This window comes from Sceloporus occidentalis, unplaced genomic scaffold (assembly GCF_023333645.1).
Source record: "Sceloporus occidentalis isolate IW3139 unplaced genomic scaffold, rSceOcc1.0.p SCAF_7, whole genome shotgun sequence".
Classification (NCBI taxonomy): Eukaryota; Metazoa; Chordata; class Lepidosauria; order Squamata; family Phrynosomatidae; genus Sceloporus; species Sceloporus occidentalis.
The window spans coordinates 51,446,697-51,473,350 of record NW_028316987.1 but is presented as its reverse complement, the minus strand read 5'-3'; the positions used below and the strand labels follow the sequence as shown (position 1 = coordinate 51,473,350).

The 26,654-nt window shown below is 41.7% G+C and overlaps 2 protein-coding genes across 7 annotated transcripts; one reads left to right on the top strand and one right to left on the bottom strand.

Annotated features, from left to right (window-relative positions):
* Nucleotides 1-6,134: 6,134 nt before the first annotated feature.
* Nucleotides 6,135-20,376, bottom strand: NKIRAS1 (NFKB inhibitor interacting Ras like 1). 6 transcript variants are annotated; one of them, XM_089531329.1, is made up of 4 exons: nucleotides 20,355-20,376; nucleotides 17,562-17,690; nucleotides 15,349-15,590; nucleotides 6,135-6,388 (listed from the first exon to the last, which is right to left on the bottom strand). In XM_089531329.1, exons 2-4 carry the CDS (start codon nucleotides 17,653-17,655, stop codon nucleotides 6,149-6,151), a joined length of 576 nt encoding a protein of 191 aa, XP_089387455.1. In that variant the 5' UTR covers nucleotides 17,656-17,690; nucleotides 20,355-20,376; the 3' UTR covers nucleotides 6,135-6,148. The 6 variants fall into 6 exon arrangements, with proteins under 6 accessions (XP_089387455.1, XP_089387454.1, XP_089387457.1 ...); XM_089531328.1 differs by lacking the exon at nucleotides 20,355-20,376 and adding an exon at nucleotides 20,238-20,315; XM_089531331.1 differs by lacking the exon at nucleotides 20,355-20,376 and adding an exon at nucleotides 19,183-19,233.
* Nucleotides 20,377-20,399: 23 nt separating this feature from the next.
* On the top strand, nucleotides 20,400-24,533 carry RPL15 (ribosomal protein L15). The gene is made up of 4 exons (XM_089532938.1): nucleotides 20,400-20,482; nucleotides 21,678-21,859; nucleotides 22,128-22,264; nucleotides 24,176-24,533. The coding sequence occupies exons 2-4, from the start codon at nucleotides 21,688-21,690 to the stop codon at nucleotides 24,479-24,481; spliced, it is 615 nt and encodes a 204-aa protein (XP_089389064.1). The 5' UTR covers nucleotides 20,400-20,482; nucleotides 21,678-21,687; the 3' UTR covers nucleotides 24,482-24,533.
* The last annotated feature ends 2,121 nt before the right edge of the window (nucleotides 24,534-26,654 follow it).

Here is a 26,654-nt window from a genome sequence, read left to right as displayed (position 1 = left end):
TGCATTGTCAGATGTAGGCATGTCTGACAGTGTCACACACTCATCCCAAAAAAACCCTACATTTTCAGTTAGACAGTGCCCCAGCCAAAGGGCTTCCAGGGCCCTTCTGGGAAATGACTACTGCAGAGCTTGCCTAGTCACGGAGCATGCTGAGAACAGGCAGGTGGAGAAACCACTTGGTGTCCTGCTGCAACTTATCTCAGTGTGCCCCAATCTACAGAACCATCAGTTGGGATGTTCTCTGGCTGAAAAGTTGGGTTTTGTGGTTATGTTTGGTTGGTCACAACTGTAAACATGAATCAGAAAATATATGGGGTAGCAAGTCCAACTTACGATGTCCTAACTACTGAACAGGATGCCAACCAACGGTATCTGGAGTCAGGAGGGGCATGATCCCCACCCTTGCTTCAGGTGAAGGAAGTTGCTGTTACTCCTAGAGTGGAGAAAAGGAATTGTACAGGAGTGACAGAGCTACAAATTTGTCTTAGTTCTGAGAGAGTGAAGAGGTGAGAAATAACAAAATCTCACAGAACAAAGTCAAGAACTTAAACAGCATAAGGAAATGCTTACATGTATCCCTATTGTTAAATGGTACAACTACATTTAGTCAATAAATTAGAAATTTCATCTGTCTTCCTTACTGGGGAAATTTTGTACAAGAAAAAAAGGGAACCCTCTTCTCCTAGTAGAGCCCTAGACTAGCAGCAACCAGAGGCTGATAGGAGTTATCATCTAGTATCTGGAGAACCATGTTGACACCCTGTTCTGGGTATGAGTACTGGCCAAATGAAAAAGAATTGCTTACATCTCCCATGCCACCTGTACAATTTCTTCCAGCCTTATATATGCACTTTTAGCAAAGATAGATGGAAAGTAGAACATAGCAGAACCCAACGCCTGCCTGAAAGCCATTCACAGTTCAAATAATTGTGAGGATTTCAACAGCATACACTGCTAAATCTTTTCTTCTTTCCTATTATTATTATTATTATTATTTGAAATCATTTTCAATGCTTGTTACCAAATCAATATGTTATAAATTGTTGTTCTTGTTGTGTGCCTTCAAGTTGTTTCTGACATATGGCCACTCAAAGGTGAACCTATCATGAGATTTTCTTGGCAAGGTTTGTTCAGAGGAGATTGCTTTTGCCTTCTTCTGAGGTTTAGACAGTAGCATCATGGGGGGGGGGGGGTGCAAGGGTGCGGCCCGCACCGAGTGAGACCCCAGAAGGGGAGTGACACCCAGTTGGCCCCTGCAGCACCACTTTGGCCAGTGCAGGCACTCCTTGGGCTCATGTGAGCGCTCTAGCGACTGCACAGGTGCTCCTCCGACCCACATGGGTGCTCTAGAGGCTGCATGGGTGCTTCTTGGGCCCATGTAGGTGGCCCTAGGCCCCTAGGGGGCTATGCAGGTACCTTTTTGGCCCGCACGGTGCTCCTCCAGCCCCTGCAACAGGAAGTCCAGACCCAGAAGTCCCGCCCCCTGCACGGGTTGTCACCCAGTGCGGACCTGCCACTGGGTTTAGTATGTGACATGCCCAAGGACACCCAGTGAGTTTCCATGGCCAAGCAGGAATTCAAACCTTGTTGTCCAGAGCCCTAGTCCAACTCTTTACTGCACCCAAATAAAGATTATTACAAATATTAAAAATTGATACAAACCTTTCCTAGTCCACCTTACATATGACATTTTTTTTCTTTAAAAATTTATTACTATTTCTTTTTAGACAAAATGGCTTCAGATACAGAATCTATATGACCACTAAAATAAAAACTCTTATTATTCTTTGCCATGGTTCACAAAACTGGATGTATTTACTGTTTTTCTTTCTTTTTTCAATCTCTTCTTTTAATATGCAATGTGGGGACTGGAAGACCTTACCATATGAAAAATCGTGTGATTCACACTTTAGATGTTCTCAGCTCCAAATGAATAGCTGTGGCTCAAAGTCAGTCACCATAATAGCCTCGAGGTCGGAAAAGTTCTATTTTTTTATCAATGGCTCCCAGAATCTCCATCCAACGTGACTAGTCTTGGACATATATGTTGACTTTACAGCAAAACTGTCCTGGTTGACTTCAGAGCTATGCATTTTGTATCCCACTTTCAAGAGGAATAAAACAACTGTGAAAAAGGAGATGTCCCATTGAGTGAGGGAAGAAATGGTGGGTGGGTTAAGCAAGCTCAACATGCACAAAAATCTGGAATATCAGAGCAATGAACTGGAACTTGCCATTTCCTGCTAACACCTTACATTTCAGGCATTGAGAATCCCTCAACATTGAAGTGCACATGATTTAACTTGAAGCTATCTTTTATTTATGGTATGGGATCATGGCAACAGTGGAGAGCAATGTTGCTATAAATATGTGAACTCTCATCCCTGTTTTCAAATTGTCAGGTGTATACCTGTTCGAATAAGACCTTGATCTAGAGAAGGGGAAAGAATGAATTGGGTGCCAACCTATAAATGAAAGCAAGGGCTAACTAATATGCAAATAAATCATGTCCACACGTTAATAGGGGGCATTAACTAAAACTTTAACTGAAGAAAATGAAAAAGAGTCGCTGGGCCTGAACAGACAGGCCAAAATAAAGCTGCTTCAGGTCACTTTGGAGGTATGCTGTTTAAATGCTGCATGTGTCCTAAGAGGCCGGAAGCTATGGCAAAGCCACGCTCCAGTCCTAAGGACTGGAATGCACCTTTGGCACAGTTTCTGGCCTCTTAAGAGGTGTGTGTCATTTCAACAGCATACCTCCAAAGTGACCCTGAAGCAGCTTTATTTTGGCCTGTCTGTTCGGGGCCACAGTTATGTTAATGTCACAGTTACAAGCTAGATCATTGGAACGAGCATGCTCTCAGATTTCATAGCCTCTGAAAGAATGACAACACAAGGAGATAGTTAAAATCTCTAGACTGCTACAATCTGTTGAATCTGAGTGTACAGTGCCTAAAAACTTCAATGATTATTGTTGATCAAAAGTTGAACATGAGCCGGCAGTGTGACAAATGCTGTCTTAGCCTGCATTAATAGAACCATAGTTTCCCAGTCAAGAAAGTAATAGTCCCACTATATTCTGCACTGCTTAGCCTCATCTGGAGTACTGTGTTCAGTTGTGGGCACCTCATTTTAAGGATATAGACCAGTGATGGCGAACCTATGACACACGTACCAGAAGTGGCACTCAGAGCCCTCTCTGGGCACATGTGCCATCGTCCCAACACAGAGTTTGCCAGGCTTTGTTACTAGAAAGCCAGAGGGACATGGCGCTTTGCAATAAAAAAGTGGGTTTTGGGTTGCAGTTTGGGCACTCGGCCTCGAAAAGGTTCACCATCACTGATATAGACAAACTGGAGCAGGTTCAGAGAAGGACAACAAGGATGATAATAAGTGTGGAGAACAAAGCATATGAGGAGGTTGAAGGAGCTGGGCATGTTCAGCTTGGTGAAGCGAAGAACAGATTTGCTCATCAAGGTCCACCCTGTCACAAGGTCCTATTAGTGGCCCTAACAGGGTGGAATATTCTGACCATAAATGGGTATGGGAACTTTATCACCGTTCCGGAAGGGACCCTGGATTGGGATAATTTTGACAGTTTCCGAATTTACTAGGGCTGGGGTTTACTTTCCTGGGTCCCAAACTTTTCCTGTGAGTAAATGATTTTCACCTTTCCCGAAGGTCCCCCAGGTATGAGAATTTTTTCGCCATTCCGGAAGGGACCCTGGATTTAGATATTTTTGACAGTTTCTGAATGTACTAGGAGGTCTGGGGATTACTTTCCGGGGTTCCAAAGGTACCCTGGTGACGAAATTATTTTCACCTTTCCAGAAGGTCCTCAGGTAAGGATGTTTTTTCGCGGTTCCAAAAGGGACCCTGGATTTGGAATTTTTTGACACTTTCCAAATGGACTAGGGCTGGGGATTACTGTCCCAGATCCCCAAGGTACCCTGGTGAGTAAATTATTTTCATCTTTCCTGAAGGGTATGGGAATTCTTTCAAATTTCCCAAAGGTCCCCGGGTATGGGAGTTTCGGACTCTGGGTTGGTATATTTTTGACAGTTTCCAAATGTACTAGGGCTAGGAATTACTTTCCTGGGTCCCAAGGGTACCCCTGTGAGGAAATTATTTTCACCTTTCTCGAAGGTCCCCAAGTATGGGAATTTTTTCAATTTTCCCCAAAGTCCTTGGGTGTGGGGATTTCTTCTCTGTTCCAGAAGGGACCCTGGACTGGGATATTTTTGACAATTTCTGAATGGACTAGGGCTTAGGATTACTTTCCTGGGTTGCAAAGGTACCCTGGTGAGTAAATTATTTTCACCTTTCCTGAAGGTCCCCGGGTATGTGAATTTTCTCAATTTTCCCAAAGGGCCCCAGGTATGGGAGTTTTTTCACCATTCCGGAAGGTACCTTGGATTTGGGATTTTTTTACAGTTTCTGAATGTACTAGCGCTGAGGATTACTCTCCCGGGTGCCAAAGGTACCCTGGTGAATAAATTATTTCCACCTTTCCCAAAGGTCCCTGGATAAGTTTTTTTTTCCAATTTTCTCAAAAGTGACATGATTGAACTCTATTTCAAGGGCTGCCATGAAGAGGATGTTGGAGGCATGGCTTCTGCTGCATCAGGGAGTAGAACTTGGTATTGGTTTTAAGTTACAGGAGGGTAAATTTTGGTTGAACATTAGAAGGAACATCTCAACAGTGAGAGCAGTTTGGCAGTGGAATCGATTGCCTAGAGACATGGTGAGGTCTCCTTCTCTGGACATCTTCAAAAAGTAGCTTGATGGCTACCTGCTGGGGATGCTCTAGCTGAAGGTCCTGCATTGAACAGGGGGTTGTAATTAATAGCCTATAGGAACCCATGGCCTATTCTATGATCCTATAAAATCAAAACAGAATGGCTAAGTATTTAATGGGGCATAACAGGGAAAACATGTATTTCAGCCTAGCTGCACTGCTGGTTGATCTATGTCCAGGTAAAATTCACAGTATTGAGGGTTACCTGTAAAGCCCTAAAGGTCTTGAGATCTGACTACTTCCATCCATATGAATCTGTATAAAGCTTTCCTTGTCTGACAGAGGTACCATCTGAAGTGAAGCAGGAGTTTATTGGGAGACAAACTTCCTTGATTGCAATAGTTAATGTGTAAGACATTCTTCCCAGCTTGCAGCTCTTTTCTTTTCAGTGCCAGGAGATGACTTTATTTGCCCAGGTGTTCTAACCAACATTTTATAACTGGCTTCAGCTTTCTTTTTATGGAGAATTTTTTGGCTGATGCATTTGAGCTTTTAACACTTTTTAAAACAGAGAATTAAATATTTAGCTTGTTAAGAAACTAAATTGCAAGCAATCCTACTGATTTTAAATTGTAGGCAATCCTACAGTATGTTGGCTTACAAAGGAACAATTCACAGATAAGTTCTTTTTTAAAAAGAAGTAGAAGAAGCTTGCTTTGACATACTCCCCATAAGGAGAGCATGTGGTAAAGTATTTAATGCAAATCCCAGTGAAAAGGGATCACGTAGCGCCTTTGAGACTTAAGATGTTTATATGCATCTGAGGAAGTAGATTCAAGTCTACAAAAGCTCATGCTACCAGATTCTCTCTTTCGGTTAGTCTCAAAGGTGCTACGAGATCCTTTTGCATCCAGATTTTCCCAGTGGTGTTAGATTTTATCTGCCTCTGCGCCACCCCTTGTGAAAAACTTGTTTCCTCTCTTCTAGTATGTGCCTTTTCAAACAAATGAGAGGGTTAAGCAACAAAATCTTACCACATGGAACGTCCTGCTCAGAATTCTAGCCAGCCATATCCAATTTCAGGATACTCCATTCTATTCCTGCTCCGCCTGTTTTCCTTTTCCCTGTTAGCACCTGCCATTTTATGCTTATTGAATCAACAGAACACTACAGACAACTATGATCCATGCAGTGCTTTTATACAGAAGCTTTCAAAACCATTCTCACCCATGAGAATAATCTCCCAGATTATTCAACTGCTTTAGAAACTGAAAGGGATTCAACAGCAGCTTGAAACATGGTTAACACTTCACAAAGTGCCAAAGGAACAGCAAAATGGAATGCTTGGCTCAGCAGGAGGAAGAATCGGCAACTCAAGGCACTGCTCCCCCCCTCCCCCCCACATCAGTTTTAGTTGTCGTCATTATTGCCTTTGGCCTTCCGTCCGGGCAAAGGAAATGCTGATTTGTTCTGAGACTGAGAGAGTTTGCTTGCTAACACCATGAAAGGCTCCATCAGTGTCTTCCGGTCTGTTGCTGTCACTTCCCACAGCTTCACCTTCTCCAGTCGAGCCCACTGCTGTGCTACTTCAGTTTCTACTTGTCTCTCCTCCACAAGATCCATCTTACTGCCTAAAACAATAACTGACCCCTGAAAGGAAGGAAACGATAAATCAGAATCATGGAAGGCAAGGCTCAGTGGTAAAGTACACATTTTGTACCAATATCCAATCCAGCAATTAATTTTATGGAGAAAGGAGTTAAAGGTCCCAATGCCTGCAACCTGAACAGCTGCTTTCATTCCAAGGAGGCAGTTCAGTGGGCCAATGGATTGAAGGAATCCCTCTGGAAATACCTTATTAGCTCAGGCATTGCCTGTGTTCAGTGTTGCATCTTGTTCAATTTCATATTACAGGATTGGACCAGGACTTAGTCATATTCAGAGTAGGCCCATGGGGCTTAATTTAGCCATTTCTAAAGTCCCATTGATTATGACTAAGGCTGCACCTGCAGTGCAGAAATAACACATTTGATACCACTTTGCCATGGCTTGATGCTATGGAATTCTGGGAACTATAGTTTTGTGAGGCATTTAGCCTTCTCTGTCAGAGAGCTCTGGTGCCACAACAAACTACAATTCCCAGAATGCTTTGAGGTTCTCTTGAACATTTATTTCTGACCTTTTGATACCAATTAAGCTGCTGCAGTGCTGAAATACAATATAGTTTATATATAACCATCAAAAAACAATTGTAGATATTCCAAGCCATGGCATTCCTCATCACTATACACAGATATGAGAGCTGGACAGTGAAGAAACCCAATAGAAAGAAAATAAAGTCATTTGAGATGTGGTAGTGGAGAAGAGTACTGAGGAAACTGTGGACAGCCAAAAAGACAAACATGGGTTCTAGAACAGAGCAAGTCCGAACTCCCCCTAGAAGCCAGGATCATTAAATTGAGGTTGTTGTACTTTGGCCACATCATGAGAATGCATGAATCATTAGAAAAGGCAACAATGCTAGGAAAGATAGAGGACAGTAGAAAGAGACAATGACTACCTGCCAGATGATTGGACTCAGAGGCCAAAGTCTGAACCTGCAGGACCTGCAAGAGGACAGGGCATCCTACATTTCAACCTTTTGTCCAGAGGAATTTCAAAATAACCTATTTTGAGCATGACTGAAAAGCCCACTGAGTTTCTGTTCCTCTTCAACAAATGTATCTACATGGCAGACTGTCCTCACTGTAAATAAGGGGAGAGGATGGATCCTTTCTGCTTGGGGAGGTCTCATACATTGGGTCACCACAAGTCGAGGTCAACTCCAGGGCAGTTAACAACAGCAACAACAATGTAAGCAATAGTCACCAACCTTTTGCAAAAGTACTTTAAATGATTTTAAAATGCTAATCTTTCTCTTCCATATTCAGATAGATAGCCCCAAATCTAGGCTAGTATAAAGCATGTCAAAGGCCTTGTTTCTATTTAACTCCACAGTGAGCTATGACTCTGAAGTTCTGGTTTTGAAACAATTTGCTATTCAGCTTATTTTAAACCTACAACTTTCTTTTTGTCTCCCTTTATATTGAAGAGATTGTTCTCTTTTACTTTCTCAGCTTGATTGCTGCTATTCTCTTCTCTCTTCTTTGCTTCTAAGCTTCATCTTCTGTTCTGATCTTAATTTTGGTACCTGTGGCTCTCTTTGATCCTTTCTTACTTGTTTCCCCCTTCTCTATCTGCCTGATTCTTTCCACTGTGTAGAAACTCCTCTTTTGTCTAAAAATTGTAAGGGTTCCCCCCTCCTCTTTTTAACTCAAACATCTCATCTTAAAGCATCAAGTACCTACAGTGCTTTACAGCATATCAACCTTCCAATCTTTTGAGGAATAAGATATCAGAAATTTTAAACAGCCAAGACAGAAAATGCCCCAGATATATTGCTGCCTGAGACAAAGATGTGCCCCTGTTGCATTCTGCATGCAGAAATCAATTTAATTGTTAGTTAACCATGATAATACTATTAGCAGATCAGTATCCTGCTAAATTAACAGTGGGCTAATTTGGGGGGCACAGAGCAGGCCATAGGGCACCATAGCCCTGACCCACAACATCTGTTTTATAACCTCCAATCTCACTCTACCTATTGACAGAGCCGACCCTGGCTAGTAGCAGAAATCACAAAGGAGAATTTAATATGTGAAATGGGATAACTCCCTAGCAATCATAACAAACAGAGAAGCAAAAGGGGCCTGCGTGTGTGTACATACACCTACAAATACATAAAGCCTCAATACAGTAGTGCTGTTTAAGAGGACAGTTTGCACTAGTTCATATTTTACATCTGAATAGATTTTCTAAAGCTCAAGACAAGACTGGTCCATGGCAGGAGTATCAGTTCACACTTACTGATCCATCTGATTGACATTCTTGTGTGGTTTCTCTCTCACAGTTTCCCACCCATGAGTGAGCCCTGCTTGGAATTATATCAATCCTTTCTGGTAATGGCTTTTTTTCTATAAAAGGGTCTCTAGAAACATTTAGATTAAGAGACATTTCTCAGAAAGGCCTTCTGAAAGTTCATATCTCTCCTTAGTTCTCTGACTGAAAAACCAGGCTCATTTGGGACACCTCCCAAGACTGAAAAGCAAAGGTTTTTAAGAGATGCTGTAGTATAGTGTTTTACTGTAACCCACCTTGATCCATAGGGAGAGGCGGGATATAAATAAAATATATTATTATTATTTTCTGATGCTGCTCCAATTACCATCATTTAATCAAGATCATGCCAAAATGAAGTTCCCTAGTGCTAGTTCAGTTGATGGGCCCTAGAACCTTGGCCATGTCCATATACTGTCAGCTCCTGGTTCAGAGCAGAATTTGATGACAATCTCCCCTTACCTATCCCTTCTCTCACACACATAGGGAAGCCCAGCTGCTTAGCAAATATGCACCTTTCCTGCTGGGTACCATTGGCTGCTAATGGCTTCCAACGCAGTTGGACAATACATCCACTTCATGTTTTAATAAGGACTTCAAAGGAATATCCCCAAAGTAGGATCAGCACGTTGGGTTAGCTCCATTAAAATCTATATTAAAATCTGGCATGGATTCGCTGCTCCACTGACATGGGAGTGAGCAGTTGCCACTACTGGTTGCTAAAGCTCAATGGTTGAAATTTCATGGCAGATTCCATGAAGAACATGGAAGGGTATTTAAACACCACGTGGCCCAGATAACATGCAAGGACTCAAGAGAACTACAGAGACAGGACATTATCAACAATCACTAATATTTTCCTAGTCTTAAAAGTGGGGAGGACCACTTGTTAGATGGCAAACATTCCACTGTGATGAGAACACGCAGCTTGAGACAGGTCACCACTACATCCCTTCAGATGGATTAAAACTTAGTCATATTTTAAACTGATCCACTGAAATCAGTCATGACTTAGATTAATCATGAGTCACTCAGCTCCTGCTGATTTCACTGAGTCTACTCTAAGTATAACTAAGCCTGGATCCAACTCTTTGTCTTGCACATCTCATTCTCTGCAATGACACTGGAAGTATATGACTACACAATGAGTGCTGCTGCCTGTAACCCCAATAGTTTGTGGATGAAATTTAATTTTTAATTGTTTGCAACTGCTGCAATCAAAAGATATGGAGATAAAGATGTAAACATCTGTCTGCTCATGGCTGTGATCATGCTGTAAAACAGGGATAGGGAACAAGTAGCCCTCCTGACATTTTAATCATCAGTCCCATTATCCTTCACCATTGGCTATACTGCCTGGAGCCAATGGGAGTTGCAACTCAACAACATCTGGAGGGCTATACAGTCCCCACTTGTGGTGCAAATTGTACAATTAATCCGTCTAATGCCAGCAAGAAAAAAACTGACTGTAAAAAGGAATGTGTTCCTAGCTCTGAGTGTTTAAAATGGTTATGCTCTCAAAAGCAAAGGCGGGGAATTTGTGGCACTCCAGATGGTGCCCTAGCATAGCCAGTGATGAAGAATGATGGAAGTTGAGCAACATCTGGAGGGTTGCACACTCTTCATACATCCTCTAAAAGGTGTGAAACTATATAGAATTTGCTAAAGGTTTCAAAACAATCAGGTTAAAAGAGCTGTCCACTTCTCACAATTCTTGGCTCTCCCTGTGCACTTGCACACATCCGCATGTGCACTACTTCACTTCACTGGGACAGGGCATCAGAGCAAAGGTGTGCCCATAAAGATGCCAGCAAGGTACAATCATGCCCCCCCTTCACCCCATGTCCCCTCTTTGACTGTCTGTTTTGTGTATGTTGTATTCATCTCCATGAGAGATGTCATACTTTCTCTTTTGGGCATTGCCAACCTCACTGCTTGAGTATGGAAGTTCCGTCTCTTTTAAATGCACTTCTGTGTCGGGGCATTTATACGCACAATTAGGGTTAGGTTTTGGAAGGGGCACCCCTTCAGAGTCGCCCTGGCACCAATGCATTTATATGTACATGTGAAGCTGTACACTTTCTGGGAAGAAGCGGAAGAATCCAGTTCCTTTTTAGTCTGACTTTTTTCCCTGTAGCATAGGCGCGTTACAGACCACCCCTTTGGGGTGGCCTGTAACCGGCCCTTTCCCCGCTGGATCGGGGCCTCAGCTGCCAGAACGGCAGCCTCCGAGGCCCCAATCCACCGTTTTCCAGGCCGCAGGGAAGCGGCAAAAGGCCACTTCCCTGTGGCCTGGAAATGGGTGTCCTTGGGGCTTCATGCCCCAAGGACACCCGATGGCGGTGGGGAGGAGGAGAAAGGGGCCACTTGGCCCCTTTCTCCCTTGCGTTGCTGGCGCAGCCGTCTAAAGTCTGTACCAGCGACGCAAACCACAGAAGGAGCTCCATTTCGGAGCTCCTTCTTGCACAGCGGAAAGGGCGCTCTAGATGCCCTCGCGCGGCACGACTCACAACCGCGCTGCCTCGTTTGGAGGCAGTGCAGTGGTGACATAGTCATGGCGGCCCCCATGTGGAACGGGCGCCACTATTTTGTACTGACTCGATCCGTACTAGGGTTAGGGGTGTCCGGAAGGGATGCCCCTTTCTAACCCTAGTACGGACCCAGTCCGTACTATTACGCCCGTGCGGAACGGCCTTAGTTATCCTAGAATTTCATGGGTTTTATCTAAATACAATTATATCTAGTGATAAGATGTAGCATTTAGGACATGTGGCAATATTTCTAATAAATTTCTCTTCTATGAATGTGCAGTTGGGATTGTGCCTAACATCAGAGTACAAAAGATGTAAATGTATTTGTATAGTTCTGAAAGTGAATTCACTTTGAGGTATGGTATTCCAAATTTGAACTGCAGTAAACTTGAGGTCACCCTTTGAAGAGTATTTCTGATTACTATTGTCCATTATTGTGCTGTCTTGAAAGCCTGACCTGAATTCAGATACTTTCATACTATCATTAAAAAGAGAAGAACGAAGAATATTATTCTCATTCAACTTCACCTTAAATTGGACAATAATCATAAGGTACTTTTCTGGACAACAGTCTCTGTTTCAACACGGAAGCAATCAAATGCATAGGACTACAACTACCATCAGCCACAGCCAATGTGCAAATGGCCCAGAGTGATGGAAGTTTTTATCAACACACCTAGAGGATGCCACCTTGGGGCTGATTGCCCTGAGCATAGGTGTTGTAAGGTTCAGGTACCTCCACGAAGTGTACCTTGGTAAATTAGGGAGCTGACTCATAAGCAGTCCAGTCAGCATTGCTACAGCAACTGATTATATAATCAAGAAAGGAAACAAATTTATAAGTAAACAAAGCAGTCGTCATGATATAACAACCCGTTGCCCTAGTCTATTATAGTTGTAATAGACCCTGGATGATCCTGGAACACATCTGGGCACTAGCCAAAGCTATCCAGTCTATAATCAGCAATACAGAAATACCTCAGTTAACAAAGCCCCTTAGACACTCCTTTTTACATAGCCATTTAATGCTTGCCCAGCCCTCCCTTATCCTCTTCATTCTCTGTCCAGCAGGAGAAACACAGGTTTTCAATCTTGAGGTGCAGCAGTGGGCCTCGCATAAATAATGCAGTAGAGCTTAAGCTGGGAAAGATCAGAATCCTACTCTAATTGACCCCACAGTAGCTGTAGGTGCTTACTTAGAACAGGGTCGTGTAAATTGGAGCTGTCTCCAGAAACCATTACTAAGCATGCATGAACAGCTACAGGGAAAAAGCCTCCAGAAGTACCAGTTCTCCTCTACAGCAAGGCAAAGAGTTTTGCTTAAACGTAGAAGTGACTTTCCTGCCCCCCCCCAACTGGAAACACATGATTTCTGGTTTGGTAATGAAAGCTGGAAAATATGTTTTAGGAATGGGTGTGAGCGTGACCCATGGTGGGTCCTTGTGGCCTTCCTAATGTTTTCAGATTAGTCCATCATCAGCATAACCAATGGTCTAGAGATGGTGGAGCAGTCTGGAGGGCTGCAAGTTTAACGGCTGTATTTTTTTTTCTTTTTAAAAAGAACCCTGCCAGTCAACATAGCGTTCTGTGTCCATGCTCTTTGCTATTATTTACTTATTCAGTATGTTTGTGTTGTGCATTTCCACCAAATGGTGCTGAAGGCAGCCTAGAACAGTCACACTGTTGAGGTGGTTCTACACACTCAAGAGCACATAGCAGAAATGAAGGAGTACAATGCCAAAGTGTTAGAAAGGATGGTACTACTTCAGATTACAGGTAGGGATTCTCATTCTGCATAGATGGAAGAATTTTAATAATATAAGAGAGCACTTTTGCACCCTGTCCCATGTGTTTTAAAACCTTATCTGAAAATAAAAACCAGCACATAGTGATATGGGTTTTCCAGAAAAAATAACTGATTTTTTTCTGGAATTTTTTCCAATATTCTAAATACAGTAATGTTACCTGATTTAGCACATATGGCCCAAGTGTCATATTCAAACAGATTCCAAGATTCATGTAATCTGTTGGAATGTTTTTAATAATGGAAAGACAGTACTGTATTTCCCTTATACTTAACCAAAAAAAATGACTGTACCTGAAAGAACACTGTCTTTGTAAGGACACACAGCTAAAGAAAGCTTTACTTAGTATACCTTATATTGACAGGTTATTTTTCTTTTGCTGTGGTATAACTGTATTACCGCAAGCTTCACTCAGGGCCGAAAGAGACAATCATAAAGGGGCAGCTCTTCACCAACATTTTTCTGGCACTAAAAAAACCCAGCAAAATGCAGCTCCTTTTTGGAGTGGAAAAAAGGTGCCTTTTCCACCATGGCAGCAGCTTTTTGGTGTTTCTGTGGTGTGGTGCATGTAAACGCAGCACCACAGAAATGCCATGACACTGTGGTCAGCAGGGCAACATGATGTGTGTACGCCATGCCCCCATGCCACTCCAAAGCTGGCGTTTTTTGCTGGTCTGTTTTGGCCCTCACTCACTCTCTGCAGTACTTATCAGTTATATTTCAAGCTGAGAAAAATCTGATTCAGCGCAATCAATGAACACTCTGTTTCACTAAGGACTGATTGGAGTACAACAGCCCAGACAAACACAGGGCATGGAAAATTTTCCATTGAAAAATATTCTACCCCACATTTCTGACAGCACATTAGATAGAAATGTTCTTATCCCATTCTTCACCTAAGAGTACATTCAAATATGATATTTACCCCGTCACTGTCACCATCACCAAAACACTAACACCCACGCTATAGTCAGTTCTACCATCCCATTCTACAGGGTCAGAACTGCACAGTTCAAATCAGGATCATCTAGATCAGTGGCTCCCAAACTTTTGTCTTCCAGGTGTTTTGGACTTATACCCCCAGAAGACCCAGCCAGATTGGCCAACTGTCAGGAATTCTGGGAGCTGAAGTCCAAAACTTCTAGAGGACCAAGCACCCAGAGGGTCACAGCTGCCTGTCACTGTGCTAGAATGCAGCAATCTGTTTCCTCATTAGTACCAGCTCATGAGACACAAGGAAATCCCAGCATCAGTGGTGGTTTACATAATAAGGTATGACTGCTACACGAGACAGTGAGAGAGAGGTAAGGCCTTCTTCCACTGCCTTAATCAATGCAACCAGGAAACCCTGAGTATTATGTAAGAAGATGCTCTGACAACAGCCAGCATTACATAACTGTATCCATACGCACACTTACTTTAAATGGCCCTAGAAGAGTGCTTTCTTCTTTGTTCGAGGCACTTAGTTAAGAGGTCCAATAAGGACACACATTCTCCTTCCCTTTCTTTTTCTCTGTGTATATCATTTATAGCAAGAAAATACAGAGTGCTGTGTGTAGGTGATATATAATTCAGCTTGCCATGCTACAGGAATTCTATTAAGCAACCACTGAAACACTTTCCTATGTGAAGGGTTTGATTTAGTAGCCACAACAAAACAGACATTATGTTCCCTGATTTCCCTGCAAATCCATTGCTTTGCCAGTGCACATAGTATTGCTATTATTATAATTTCTCAACCACCACCACATTTGAAATAAGACTCAAGGAAGGATAATAAAATGCATAAAATAATAACCAGACAAGTGAGTGTGAATGTAAGTAGAAGATATACTACCATCCATTTAATGGATTTTAAGAATATTTTACATTAACTTTTTTAAAATGGTATAATCCCCACTGGGACTATTAGCATGAGACTTAGCTATCATTCTGCACTTACTCTTTGGAAAGGGGAGACATCTTCAGGCGCCTTGCTTGAAAAGAAAGAGATACACTAAAAGATTTAAAAAATGTACCAGGACGGAGAGAGAGAATATTACCCTACTGTGTTTCACCAGAAGAATAGCTTCCTCCCCCTACTCTTACCCCACAAATCTGTTCAGAGGGAATGCAATGGGGAGGAGTCTCACCTACACAACACTAAATGCCACCAAGAGAACAGTACCTCTTACAAGTGGAGGTTTCCCCTTTTTCTGGCACATACAAAACTGCCTGACCCGCAGGTTAATGAGAAACCTGGTTTAGGTAATGAGCTCGTCCTCAATACATTGTGCTATCATATATTAGCCAAGACAACTGAGGGATTGAAGCGATCAAGGGATTATCTTTTTCTTACCTCTTTTTTGTCTCTCAGTTTGTCAATCTCCTTTTTGAGCCAGTCCACAGTCTCAAAGGATTCCATGCTATTCACAGCATATACCAGAACAAAACCATCTGCAATAGAGAAGTAGTGCTTGGGGAATTCCTCGCCCTCTCGCACCCCACAGGTGTCGTACAGTCGTAACTGTTCCTTGACTCCTCGATCTGTTTCAGCCAAAGCCACATAAACATCTTCTATTGTCGAAATACATTCTGCACCTATTATTTTCAAAAGGAGAAAACGCCTGTAAAATCAGAAATATTTGAAAAAGTATACTGTTTTCCCCTCCATGTGATGGATTGTTTTAATTATCAATAACGGTAATGATCCAGAAAACATATTCATGAGTAGCTGTCTTGCCCATGTAGCAAAGTGCAATAACATCCCAAATCCACAAAACAGTGATACCATTATCGGACAAACCAAAATGTATAAAACACATGTTGCAAGGTTTTGAAGCTCTACTGGCTTCTTCATCAGGCAAAGGTATTAAAATTGCAGGAGAAAACAAATTATGATGAGGCCTGATGAAGGTGCCAATCGAGCTTTGAAAGCTTGCAAAATATATTTTGTGCATTTTTATTGGCCTCATAAAGGTATCACTTTTTGTGGCTTTTGGATGTAATGATCCTGATACCCTGTTTTCACTTGCCAGATCATGTTTTTTCCATGACAGAACATGTCAACAAATGATTTGTTTTTGTATTTTTTTCATATTGCTATTGTAATATTGTTACAATTTGAACAATGAGCCATTATAAATTGTCTAAATGTATAGGGCATCCTTCTCCAAGTGGAATACAATTTACACTGAGTTCTTGCTTTTGCAGATGCATCCCTCAATACACAAAATCTGATCTTCATGTTCAGTAGTAAGAGTACTATTTATTTGGGGGCAAATACAATTATTGCACTAAGATGGCGTGACTGGTGAGTAACCCATAGTCCTATAGACATCAATGAACTACTACTCACAGGATCCCTCACACTCACCAGTCCAGAACAAGGAATGTTAATTATTTCTCCCTTTCAAAGAAGAAGAAGAAGAAAAAGAAACACAGTACTGTATACTAATTTTTAAAAAGTTATTCGTTGCTCAATACTGAAAAAGTTTCTTGTTTCATTATTTATGGCTAATAATCAAATTATTATTTGATTTAAAAAACACTTAGATATATAAATTGCAAAAATTCATGTATAGGAGAACATTTTAAGAGTTATAAGGAAACTCCAAATAAATGACTGCAGCAGGGGAGCAATTTTAACCTGTATTGTGAGTCATATACCACATGATTTAGGGCCCTAGACCAGCCAGAAAGCACAACTGCAAATGGCCTTTGGGTTCTCCTGGTTTAATGAGAGCCTTTTAGAGAGTTAAGCTCTGGGACAGGCTGCCTGAAACTGATGAAAGCTGGACTCCCAATATGTGGAGGGCCACAAGTTCCTCAGTCTGTGGCCACTGTTCGGGACCATCCTGCCCCAAACATCCTCAGAGTTTATGCAAGTTCAAGCATGCATTTACAGAAAATAAGGAGAAAGTTTGCCAAGAGCATAGCAGAGGCAGAATGCTCCATTCATGTTTGCCACAAGCTGACTTGCCCCCAAAGGCAGGAAACTGAAATGCCCAGAGACACATTGGTAAGGCTTTGCCTTTGCTCTGCTCCATTTATTCTAAAGAGACATCATGACAGGTGCTATATCCCAAAGCCAAGTACAGTCGGCCTTTCTTATACACGGATTTTTTATGCACGGATTCAAGCATCCACGGTTTGAAAATGTTCCAAAAAGTATAAATTTCAAATATCAAACCTTGATTTTCCATTGTTATAAGGGACACCATTTTGCTATGTCATTATATTTAATGGTACTTGAGCATCCACGGATTTTGTTATCCACAGGGATCTTGGAACCAAACCCCAGCGTATAACAAGGGTCCACTGTATGGAATCACCATTTTGTTTATGTTTGTTTAATGCCTGGCGAAACCGAAATCTCTTCCATGACTCAAATTTCCAAACAAATTCAGTTGGGTTCATTAGTCCACAAGATGAACAATGCAAAAACTATATCATAGGTGCGACCGCTACCATGTTAAATGTATTGCTCATTTATTAAATTATTAACTAGGCCAGATAATTGTCTTATGACTTTATGGAAAACAAAATAACTAGAACATACATCTCTCTTACCAACTCTGTGATTACCATACAGAACTTGTTCCAAAATGGCTGTCTTCCCCACTGAAGCCATTCCACAAACCACCACTTTGTAGCCCTTTCCCATTTTCCTTTAGGCTGTTTGACTTGGTTGAATAAATCCTGTCGAAGAATCACAAATGTTGATCGTATCTGCAACTACCATTAGTCAGACAACAAAACAGAAAATATTTATTTAATATATATTGTGCCTTTCATCCAACAGAGAAACAACAGCACATTAACGCAATTACATCGCAGTTATTTCTTTCTGTTTATACTTGCCAAAACTATAAACTCAGGGACCAGCACCAGTCCAAGAAGCACCACTTTGAAAATATATATATATATATACACACACACACACACACAGTGCTTGCAAGATAATTTGGAAGAAAACGTCTGGAAGCCAACAGAGGACAATAACAAGTAAAAACATGCAATATCAAAGTAAACACTAAAATATTCGGGATATGCATTAAATACATTGTGAAGCTTCAGCTGCAAAAGTGTTATTAAAATGTCATAGGTTGCAGGTGACAAATACAGACAGACATCTAATGAAGGAAATGTTATGATTATCTAAATGTGTGAGATACATGAACTTTATATTTCACCTTATGTTGGAAAAATATATAGTCAGTGTGTGTGTGTGTGAAAGTATTATAATAAATATAATAAATAATAAGTGTTTGTCACAAAGGATATAACATTTTGAAAAAGCAGGACTGAGTTACAGCCCTTTGACTATTCATTCATAAGGCCTAGAAACCCTGCAGTGACAATATTCCTTGGACCTTTAAAAGCATACAGTATTTTATTTTAATATTTTAGAAACTTCTCAGGAGTATCCTACCTACAAAGTATTGTATTAGTATTCCTCATGAAACAAATGAAATTGAAATGACAAACTTGCCTGACACACACATCAAAGCTAATTGGAATCCCCTCATCGCCCATAAACTACAGCTATAAAAGCTGGAGAAATTCAGCCATTTATTTATCTGCTTTGTAGTGCATAGAGATATGGTGTATGTATGTATGTCTTTCTTTGGATTTGAATCTGGGTCTTTAGGCCCACTCACCATAAAACCCATTAAGGACCATGGCCTAACCTACCTCATGGGTGGGTTAATAAAGAGAGGTGTGGCATAGTGATTTAAAGCTAGATTCTGGCGACTTGAGTTCAAATCCTGGCTCATCCAACTAAACCCACTGAGTGACCCTGGGCTAGTCACACTCTCTCAGCCTCAGAGGAGGGCAATGACAAACCCCCTTTCCAAGAAAACGCCATGATAGCATCACCTTTGGTTTGCCATAAGTCAGAAACAACTTGTAGGCACACAGCAGCAACAACAATAGTGAAATTGTATTTAATATACAAAATATTGTGGAGTTGTTATTGCGTTTGATCAGTGGTTAAAGAAGGTTCCCTACTACTTTAAGAACTTTAACTACTTTAAAAAGATGTTACTGACTGCAAGACCAACGTTCCCATTATTATTATTATGATTGTACATTTAAAAGGGGAAGCTGCTACTTATGGTTTGTTACTTTTCTCCTAAAACACACACAAGAAACAAATATCCTACTTGGATATTTCATTTTGAGGCACCTTGTCAGCATTCACTAAGTCAATGAATACTGAATGCCAGCTCCAAACCTGGAGGGCGGCCCCTGAGCATGTCCAGAGCGCCTCATAGGCTAAGGCTGCATCCACACTGGAGAAATAACCCGGTCTGGCACGCTTTAACTCTTTTGTGGCTCAAGGCTATGGAATTGTGGGAGTTGGAGTTTGTAGTGGGGTCCAGATGGGCCCAACAACAAACTCCAACTCCCAGAATTCCATAGCCTTGAGCCACAAAAGAGTTAAAGCGGTGCCAAACCAGGTTATTTCTCCAGTGTGGATGCAGCCTCGGTGTCACCCAAAACCAAACCAAACCAACCTTGACAAACCAGTTTGCTGTAACCACACACTGCAGCAATAATCGAATTTGAGCCCTGCTTTAATTGCCTTGGCTCTATGCTATGGAATTCTGGGAATTGTAGTTTGTCATTATTTTTAGTTTCAGGGTGGGGGGGATATGAGGATTATGTGATTTTTTTTTAGTTATGTATGTATTATGTATTTTAATTATATATCCTTATTGTAACCAACCTAGATCCTTCCAGAAAGGCGGGGATATAAATAAAATGTATTATTATTATTATTATTATTATTATTATTATTATATTGTATAATAATAATTGTAAGCCGCTCCGAGAGCCTTTAGGGCTGAAGGGCGGGGTATAAATACCATAATAATAATAATAAATATTATAATATATATACACTATATATATATATATATATATATATGTATAATAATAATAATAATAATAAGCTAAATGTGTAAGATATGAGCTTTATATTTCACCACATGTTGGGAATATATATATATACATAGTCAGGGCTTTATTAAGGCCCAGGCCCAGGACAAAGTTAAATTCCCAGAATTCCACAGCATGGAGCCAAGGCAGCTACAGGGGTTTCAAACTGGATTATTGCTGCAGTGTGGAAAATATATGTATATAAAGTCATGGAATGTATAACTAGCATGGCTTTGAGGGCAAACACAGCTCTCCATTTCCAAAAGACATGTTCATAATGGACACTAGTTCCCCACAGACCCAATCCTCTCTCTTTACAAAATGAGACAGAGATAGAGGGGGGGTGACGTGTCTCGTGACTTTCCCCCCAGCGTTCTCTCTCCCTCCCAGTTCATTAGAGGGAGGAGCCTACTGAACTACATTTCCCGGCAGCCTCTTGGGCAGAACGTCTTCCTCGAGCAGCCCCCCCGCGCGCGTGGTGCGCTCTCCGCCGCAAAGCATTGTGGGACGCGTGTCTCTTCCTTTCCGGCTCTGGGCGCCGTCGGGTAAGGATCGGAGACAGTAGTTGTCGCGGGTTGAATCCGCTGCCATCCTAAAACTGTGGGGCTCTCCGGGGTCCGTTTGGGGTCGAGGGGGACGGAGGGGAGGCAGGCAGAGGAGGCGGACGGGTTTTCGTTGGCGGGGAAGGCGAGGAGGGCGGGTTTAGGGGCCTTTGGGCCTAAGGCTCCCGAGCGAGGCGGGTTGGAAGGTTAGGAGGAGGCCAAGGAGGGCCAGGCAAGACTCCTCTTCCATAGCTGCTCCCAAAGACACTGCAGAAATAGCCCTGTATCGAGACCCTGGCTGAGTGCTGTTAGGGAGCCCTGGGGAACTGGAGTTCATTGGGGCACCAGAGCGCTCTCTCTCTCTCTCTCTTGACAGAGAAGGCTCCATGTCTCACAGAACTACAGTCCCTAGAATTGCCTAGCATTGAGCCAGGGCAGTCAAAGCGGTCTCGAACTGGGTTATTTCTGCAGTGTCTTTGGGACCCCTGGGTGACCAGATGTGGGGTCCTCACAGCGAAGGGAGTGCTGCAGCCGTTGTTGCAAGGTCTCCACCGTCTTGGAAAATAGGTCCTGTCTACAGTCATCCCTCCATATCCACGGGGTTTTTTATCCACACATTAAAGTATCCACAGCTTGAAAATACTCAAACTGTAACATTGGTTTTGCCGTTTTATATAAGGGACACCATTTCGTTACTCCGTTGTGTTTAATGGGACTTGAGCATCCATGGATTTTGGTATCCATCATGGCAAGTCCTCGAACTGAGCCCCAGCGCAGCGGTCCCCAAACTCTGCTCTTTAAGGGCTTTTGGACTTCATCTCCCAGAATCCCAGGCAACGTGGCTGAGGCTTCTGGGAACTGAAGTCCAAACTCTCTTATTAAAGGGCACAGTTTGAGGACCACTGCCCCAGCGGATACTAAGGGCTCCCTGTGGTACAGTCAAAAAGAGCACAGCAGCATGTTCTTCCCAGTAGTGTCTTATTAAATGATGTGATCATGTGGAAAAGATCACAGAGGTGACCCAGTCCAACCCCCTGCCATAAAGGAAGATGCGGTCAAAGCACCTGCGACAGATGGCCATCCAGCTTCTGCTTAAAAACCTTTAAAAAGCTTCCCTTTTCTTGAAGGAGGGAAATACAGGTATGTGTTTATCTAAGGGGGGAATCAATGTGACGCAGACATGTCTCTCTCTTTGCAGGTAAGTCAGAATGGGTGCCTACAAGTATATCCAAGAACTATGGCGGAAGAAGCAGTCCGATGTGATGCGTTTCCTTTTGCGTGTCCGCTGTTGGCAGTATCGCCAGCTGTCTGCTCTTCATCGAGCTCCTCGTCCCACCAGACCAGACAAAGCTCGGAGATTGGGATATAAAGCTAAGCAAGGTAACAATGATTTTAGGGATGACATGAAACTGAACTTGGGTTGTATGTTTAGCCCAGCTGGATGTATGACCATCCTTACAACTAGATGTACAGCAGGCTTATTTCTATACATCATTCAGCTAAGAGCACTGCTGAAGTGACAAGGTGTTGAAACATATTCTTCATTAGAAAGTTAGAAGTAATATAAAATGGAGATGAATGTCTGCAGGAATGTAAATACTTTGGCTGTTAAATTCTGTTGTTTCCCACCTATTTGCTTTTGCCTTAGGCTACGTCATCTACCGTATCCGTGTTCGTCGTGGTGGCCGTAAGCGTCCAGTTCCTAAGGGTGCTACTTATGGTAAACCCGTGCATCATGGTGTTAACCAGCTGAAATTTGCCCGGAGCCTGCAATCTGTAGCAGAGGTGAGGTATTTTTTTTATTGTCAGACTTTCTTATAGTGTTTTCTGCTTCCAAATGAGTTTGAAATTGTTGCTTAAGCGGTAAATTTTTCCAGCACAACATACCATAAATCAGTTCTGTTTTCTTGGTTTATGATATGGCTTTATCTCCTTTAATTCATACATCCATAAGTGATCTTAATACAATGCATCCACGTCATACGCGGCACCAAGTGACAACCAGAAAATGTGCATGCACCACACCACATGCACAAGCCCCATTATTTTTTATGGGGCTCGAGCATACATGGAACTTGCCTTACACGGGGGTCTGCAATGGATGCCCCGCTTAAGGCAAGGGCACACTGTATTACTGAGTTGGAAAACAATGGCAGAGTAACAATTTTATTAGCTTACATTGAGAAAATAATGTGATGTGGCTAATGAACAACAGTGGCACCCTTGATATAATGCATTTTTGGTATTCTAATTTTGAGGTAAAACATGGGATTATATAGTTTAAAGATGGGGTAATATGCAATGTATAGAATGTATAGGGAACTTTTCCTAGAAAAGCAAGGTCCAATCTGATAAAGGTGGGCATATGGTGTAGTGGTTTGAGTTGGACTATGACTCTGGAGACCACGGTTCAATTCCAAGCTCTGCCATGAAACCGCTGGGTGACCTTGGGCAAGTTACATGCTCTCAGCCTCTGGAAGACAATGACAAACCTCCTCTGACCAAATCTTGCCAAGAATCCCCCATGATAGATTTGCCTTAGGGCTGCAAAGTCAGAAATGACTTGAAGGCGCACACTACCAACAACAACCAGGGCCTATCTCATAAACCTGGGCATCTATAGAAAGACAATTAGAAATTCAGGAACTCTTTTGTTGGCAGGCAGCATGCATTTTGTTATTTTTAATTAGATTTGTATGCTACTTGCATTTCTTGTTCTTCTAGTATTTCTTTTTCATACACTACTCTATATGGCATATAGTGTATACAGTATTTAGGAAACCCAGTGCAGACAAGTATTATTTCAGGAATTAAGATACTGTGAGGCATTGTAATCTAATGACAAAGTTAATCATACTGTGCTCTTTGTTTTGCCTTACCACCCCCCTTTTTGCCTTCTGTCAGAAATGGGGAATGTGTAGTTACTGATGTTATTGAATGGCAGCTTTCATCAATCCTAGATAGCAAGTGGTGAACAGCCATAGCAGTTGCAATCAGACATCATCTGGGGGGTGGGCTTACACTGTTCCCTTCTGCATTACATCTAAACTTTGGTATTTGGTTGATGTCTGTTCTACCATGATAGTCCCTGATCATGTTTCACTGGAAGGTTAAAGGCTGGAAGGATTTTAGGGGCAGCATGCACGCTGCAGAAATAATCCAGTTTGACACTGCTTTGACTGCCATGACTCAGTGCTGTGGAATTCTGGGATTTGAAGCTTTGAGAGACATTTTGCCTTCATTATTAGAGAGCTCTGATGCCACAACAAACTACAGTTCCCAGAATTCCATAGCATAGAGCCATGGTTTTTAAAGTAGTGTCAAATTGGATTATTTCTGCAGTGTGAACACAGCCTCTTTCCCATTGCTTTATAAAGAGTTCTCTATTTTTAATAAAGCTTTTGACCAGGCAAAGCATTCTCTGAAGATGCCAACCACAGATGCTGGCAAAACGTCAGAAAGAAACTGCTAGAACATGGCCACATAGCCCGAAAAACCCACAAAAAACTATGGATGCCGGCCATGAAAGCCTTCGACTTTACATTGCTTTTAACAACCTTTGTTGTAGCTGCCAAATGCCATGACAAATCCTCTTTCTCTTTTTTGTATGAAGCTTTTCAGGTGGTTTTTTTTAATAACCAGCCATCCTTCTAACCTCCAGTTCTTCGCTAACCTGAACTCTGCTTTTACATCTAGGAACGTGCTGGCCGCCACTGTGGAGCCCTGAGAGTACTCAATTCTTACTGGGTGGGAGAAGATTCCACATACAAGTTCTTTGAAGTCATCCTGGTCGACCCTTTCCACAAGGCTATCAGACGCAATCCAGACACCCAATGGATCACCATGCCAGTCCACAAACACAGAGAGATGCGTGGCTTGACCTCTGCTGGCAGGAAGAGCCGCGGCCTTGGCAAGGGTCACAAGTTCCATCACACAATTGGTGGCTCACGCCGTGCTGCTTGGAGACGGCGCAACACCTTGCAGCTTCACCGTTACCGCTGATTTTTTTGCTTATAAATTTCTCATTATAATAAAGTCAGCTAGAGGCTTTGGATTTCCACTGTCTTGTGTTTTCATTACAGTAAGATTAGCAACCTCAGACTGAAAGGCTCAGCTTGCGAACTGCAGGTCACTGGTTCTTTTTTTTTTTTTTTTTTTTTTTATGGATTAATGAACTAGTCTTGACTGTAGGTGTTTCAAAAATAAAAGCTTGTTTTAGAAAATAGTACTGCCAGGCACGAACCAAATTAATTCCAAAAATAATTAGGTGGCAACTAATTTATACATTGATTGAAGAGTTGTTGGAAAATGTGCAATTTTGGAACTTGTTGAAAATGACACGTTTGTTTGAAAGGTAATGTAAGGAGGTCTGCAAGTAAAATCAGCTGATAAATATCCAGCATATTTGGATTTAAACATTTTGGACAACTGCAGCATTTTTTCAAAGCATGTTTGATAGTCTTTTCTGTTTATGCCCTTATTTTCTTTGTTGGGAGATGGTTTTTTGAAAGACATCAGATTTAGGAAGGTATGATTGTTTGGCCACTGCACAGGCGCAAGCCATTGTTCACAGTGTAAAATGTGTTCCATTCTGACACTTCATGGGCAGGATTATAAAGAAATGCTTGACTTTTGACTATCAAATTTTGACACAGCCCTCTTATTTAAAACAAAACTGAATAGTCTCTGGTTTCTGAACCAGGAGTCGTAGCCAACCTGCAGATCTGCCTCACACATGGTCTGTGTGAAAAAGGAGGAAATAGAATGTGGCCTTCTTCATAGAATCAGAGTTGAAAGAGACCATAAGGGCTGTCCAGGCCAACCTCCTGCCATTAAGGAATACACAAATCATTCCTAACAGATGGCCATCTACCCTCTGCTTAAAAGCCTCCAGAAGGAGATTCCAACACACTGTTGAACAGCTCTTATTGTCAAGGAGTTCTTCCTAATACTTAGGTGGAATATCCCTATACTGTAGTTGCAATCCATTGTTCCATGGCCTAGTCCCTGGAGCAGCAGAAAACAAACCTGTTCCATTCTCAAGATGAACATTAGGCAGTTATATATCTGAGTTCCAATTAAAGTTAATATAGAGTGGAAGTTCTGCTTTCTTGTGTGTGTGTGTATAAAAATATATATATATAGAAAGGGGGGGATCCTGTATACTGTGTGTTACATGTGTGTTATAACATTCACATCAATTTCAGATACAGACATATCCCCTGCGGTAGTGGGGATTCAACAGCCATTGTTACTTTCTTTAAATTGGGATTCTCAAAAAGTCTAGAGTTCTGAATGAGCTTTTTATTTTCTAAAATGTTTATTTAGATTTTGAACAAAACAAATCTGTAAAGACATAACGATGAAGAAAAGGGACTAGGACATATCATGTAAAAAGGCTATTAAAAAGTAGATTCTTTGTCAGCTCAGTGCTAGGGAATCCTGGGAATTGTAGTTTGTTTGGTCACCAGAGCTCTGACAGAGAAGGCTAAACGTCTCACAAAACTACACTTTCCAGAATTCCCTAGCACTGAGCCAAGGCAGTTAAAGTGGTCTCAAACTGGAATATTTCTGTAGTGTGTTTTGGACCTAGGTTTAATGCAGGAGAACTACATGTTCCAAATGGATCATTGACTGGATTTTTAAAAAATGCGTCATCCTTTTATTAGTCAATTTGCATAAAATAAGCATTCGTGCTTAGCTGAGTTTATCGAGACATTTCTATGCCGACTGGTCCATTTTTAGAAATCAGGCTGAATTAAATATTAAATAAACCTCTTGGAATAATTTTCCACCAATAAACAAGCACTTAAGGGATGGCAGCAAAACATTCAGCTCTTTGAGGTCTCTTGTACATACATATGCATGAGACTTTCTGAAGTATGCATAAGAAAAACAAATATAGTATTCTTACTCAACTATATTGCTGTTTTCCAAATCTCAAAGCAGTGCTGTGTATTACCATCCACAGTTCATTCTGGGCTTTAAGTATATTTTAAAATTGGATTTGTTCTCCAGGTTGTGATTTCAGACCCCTGAAAGCACATGCGGGGCTCAAACCACTGCACCATGATGGCATATTATGCCAACATAGAAAGACTTGGTTTACATCTTCTCCTTATGAATGGAATTCTGAGTTAAAACTTTATTGGACAAAATATTAATATCCTAAAGG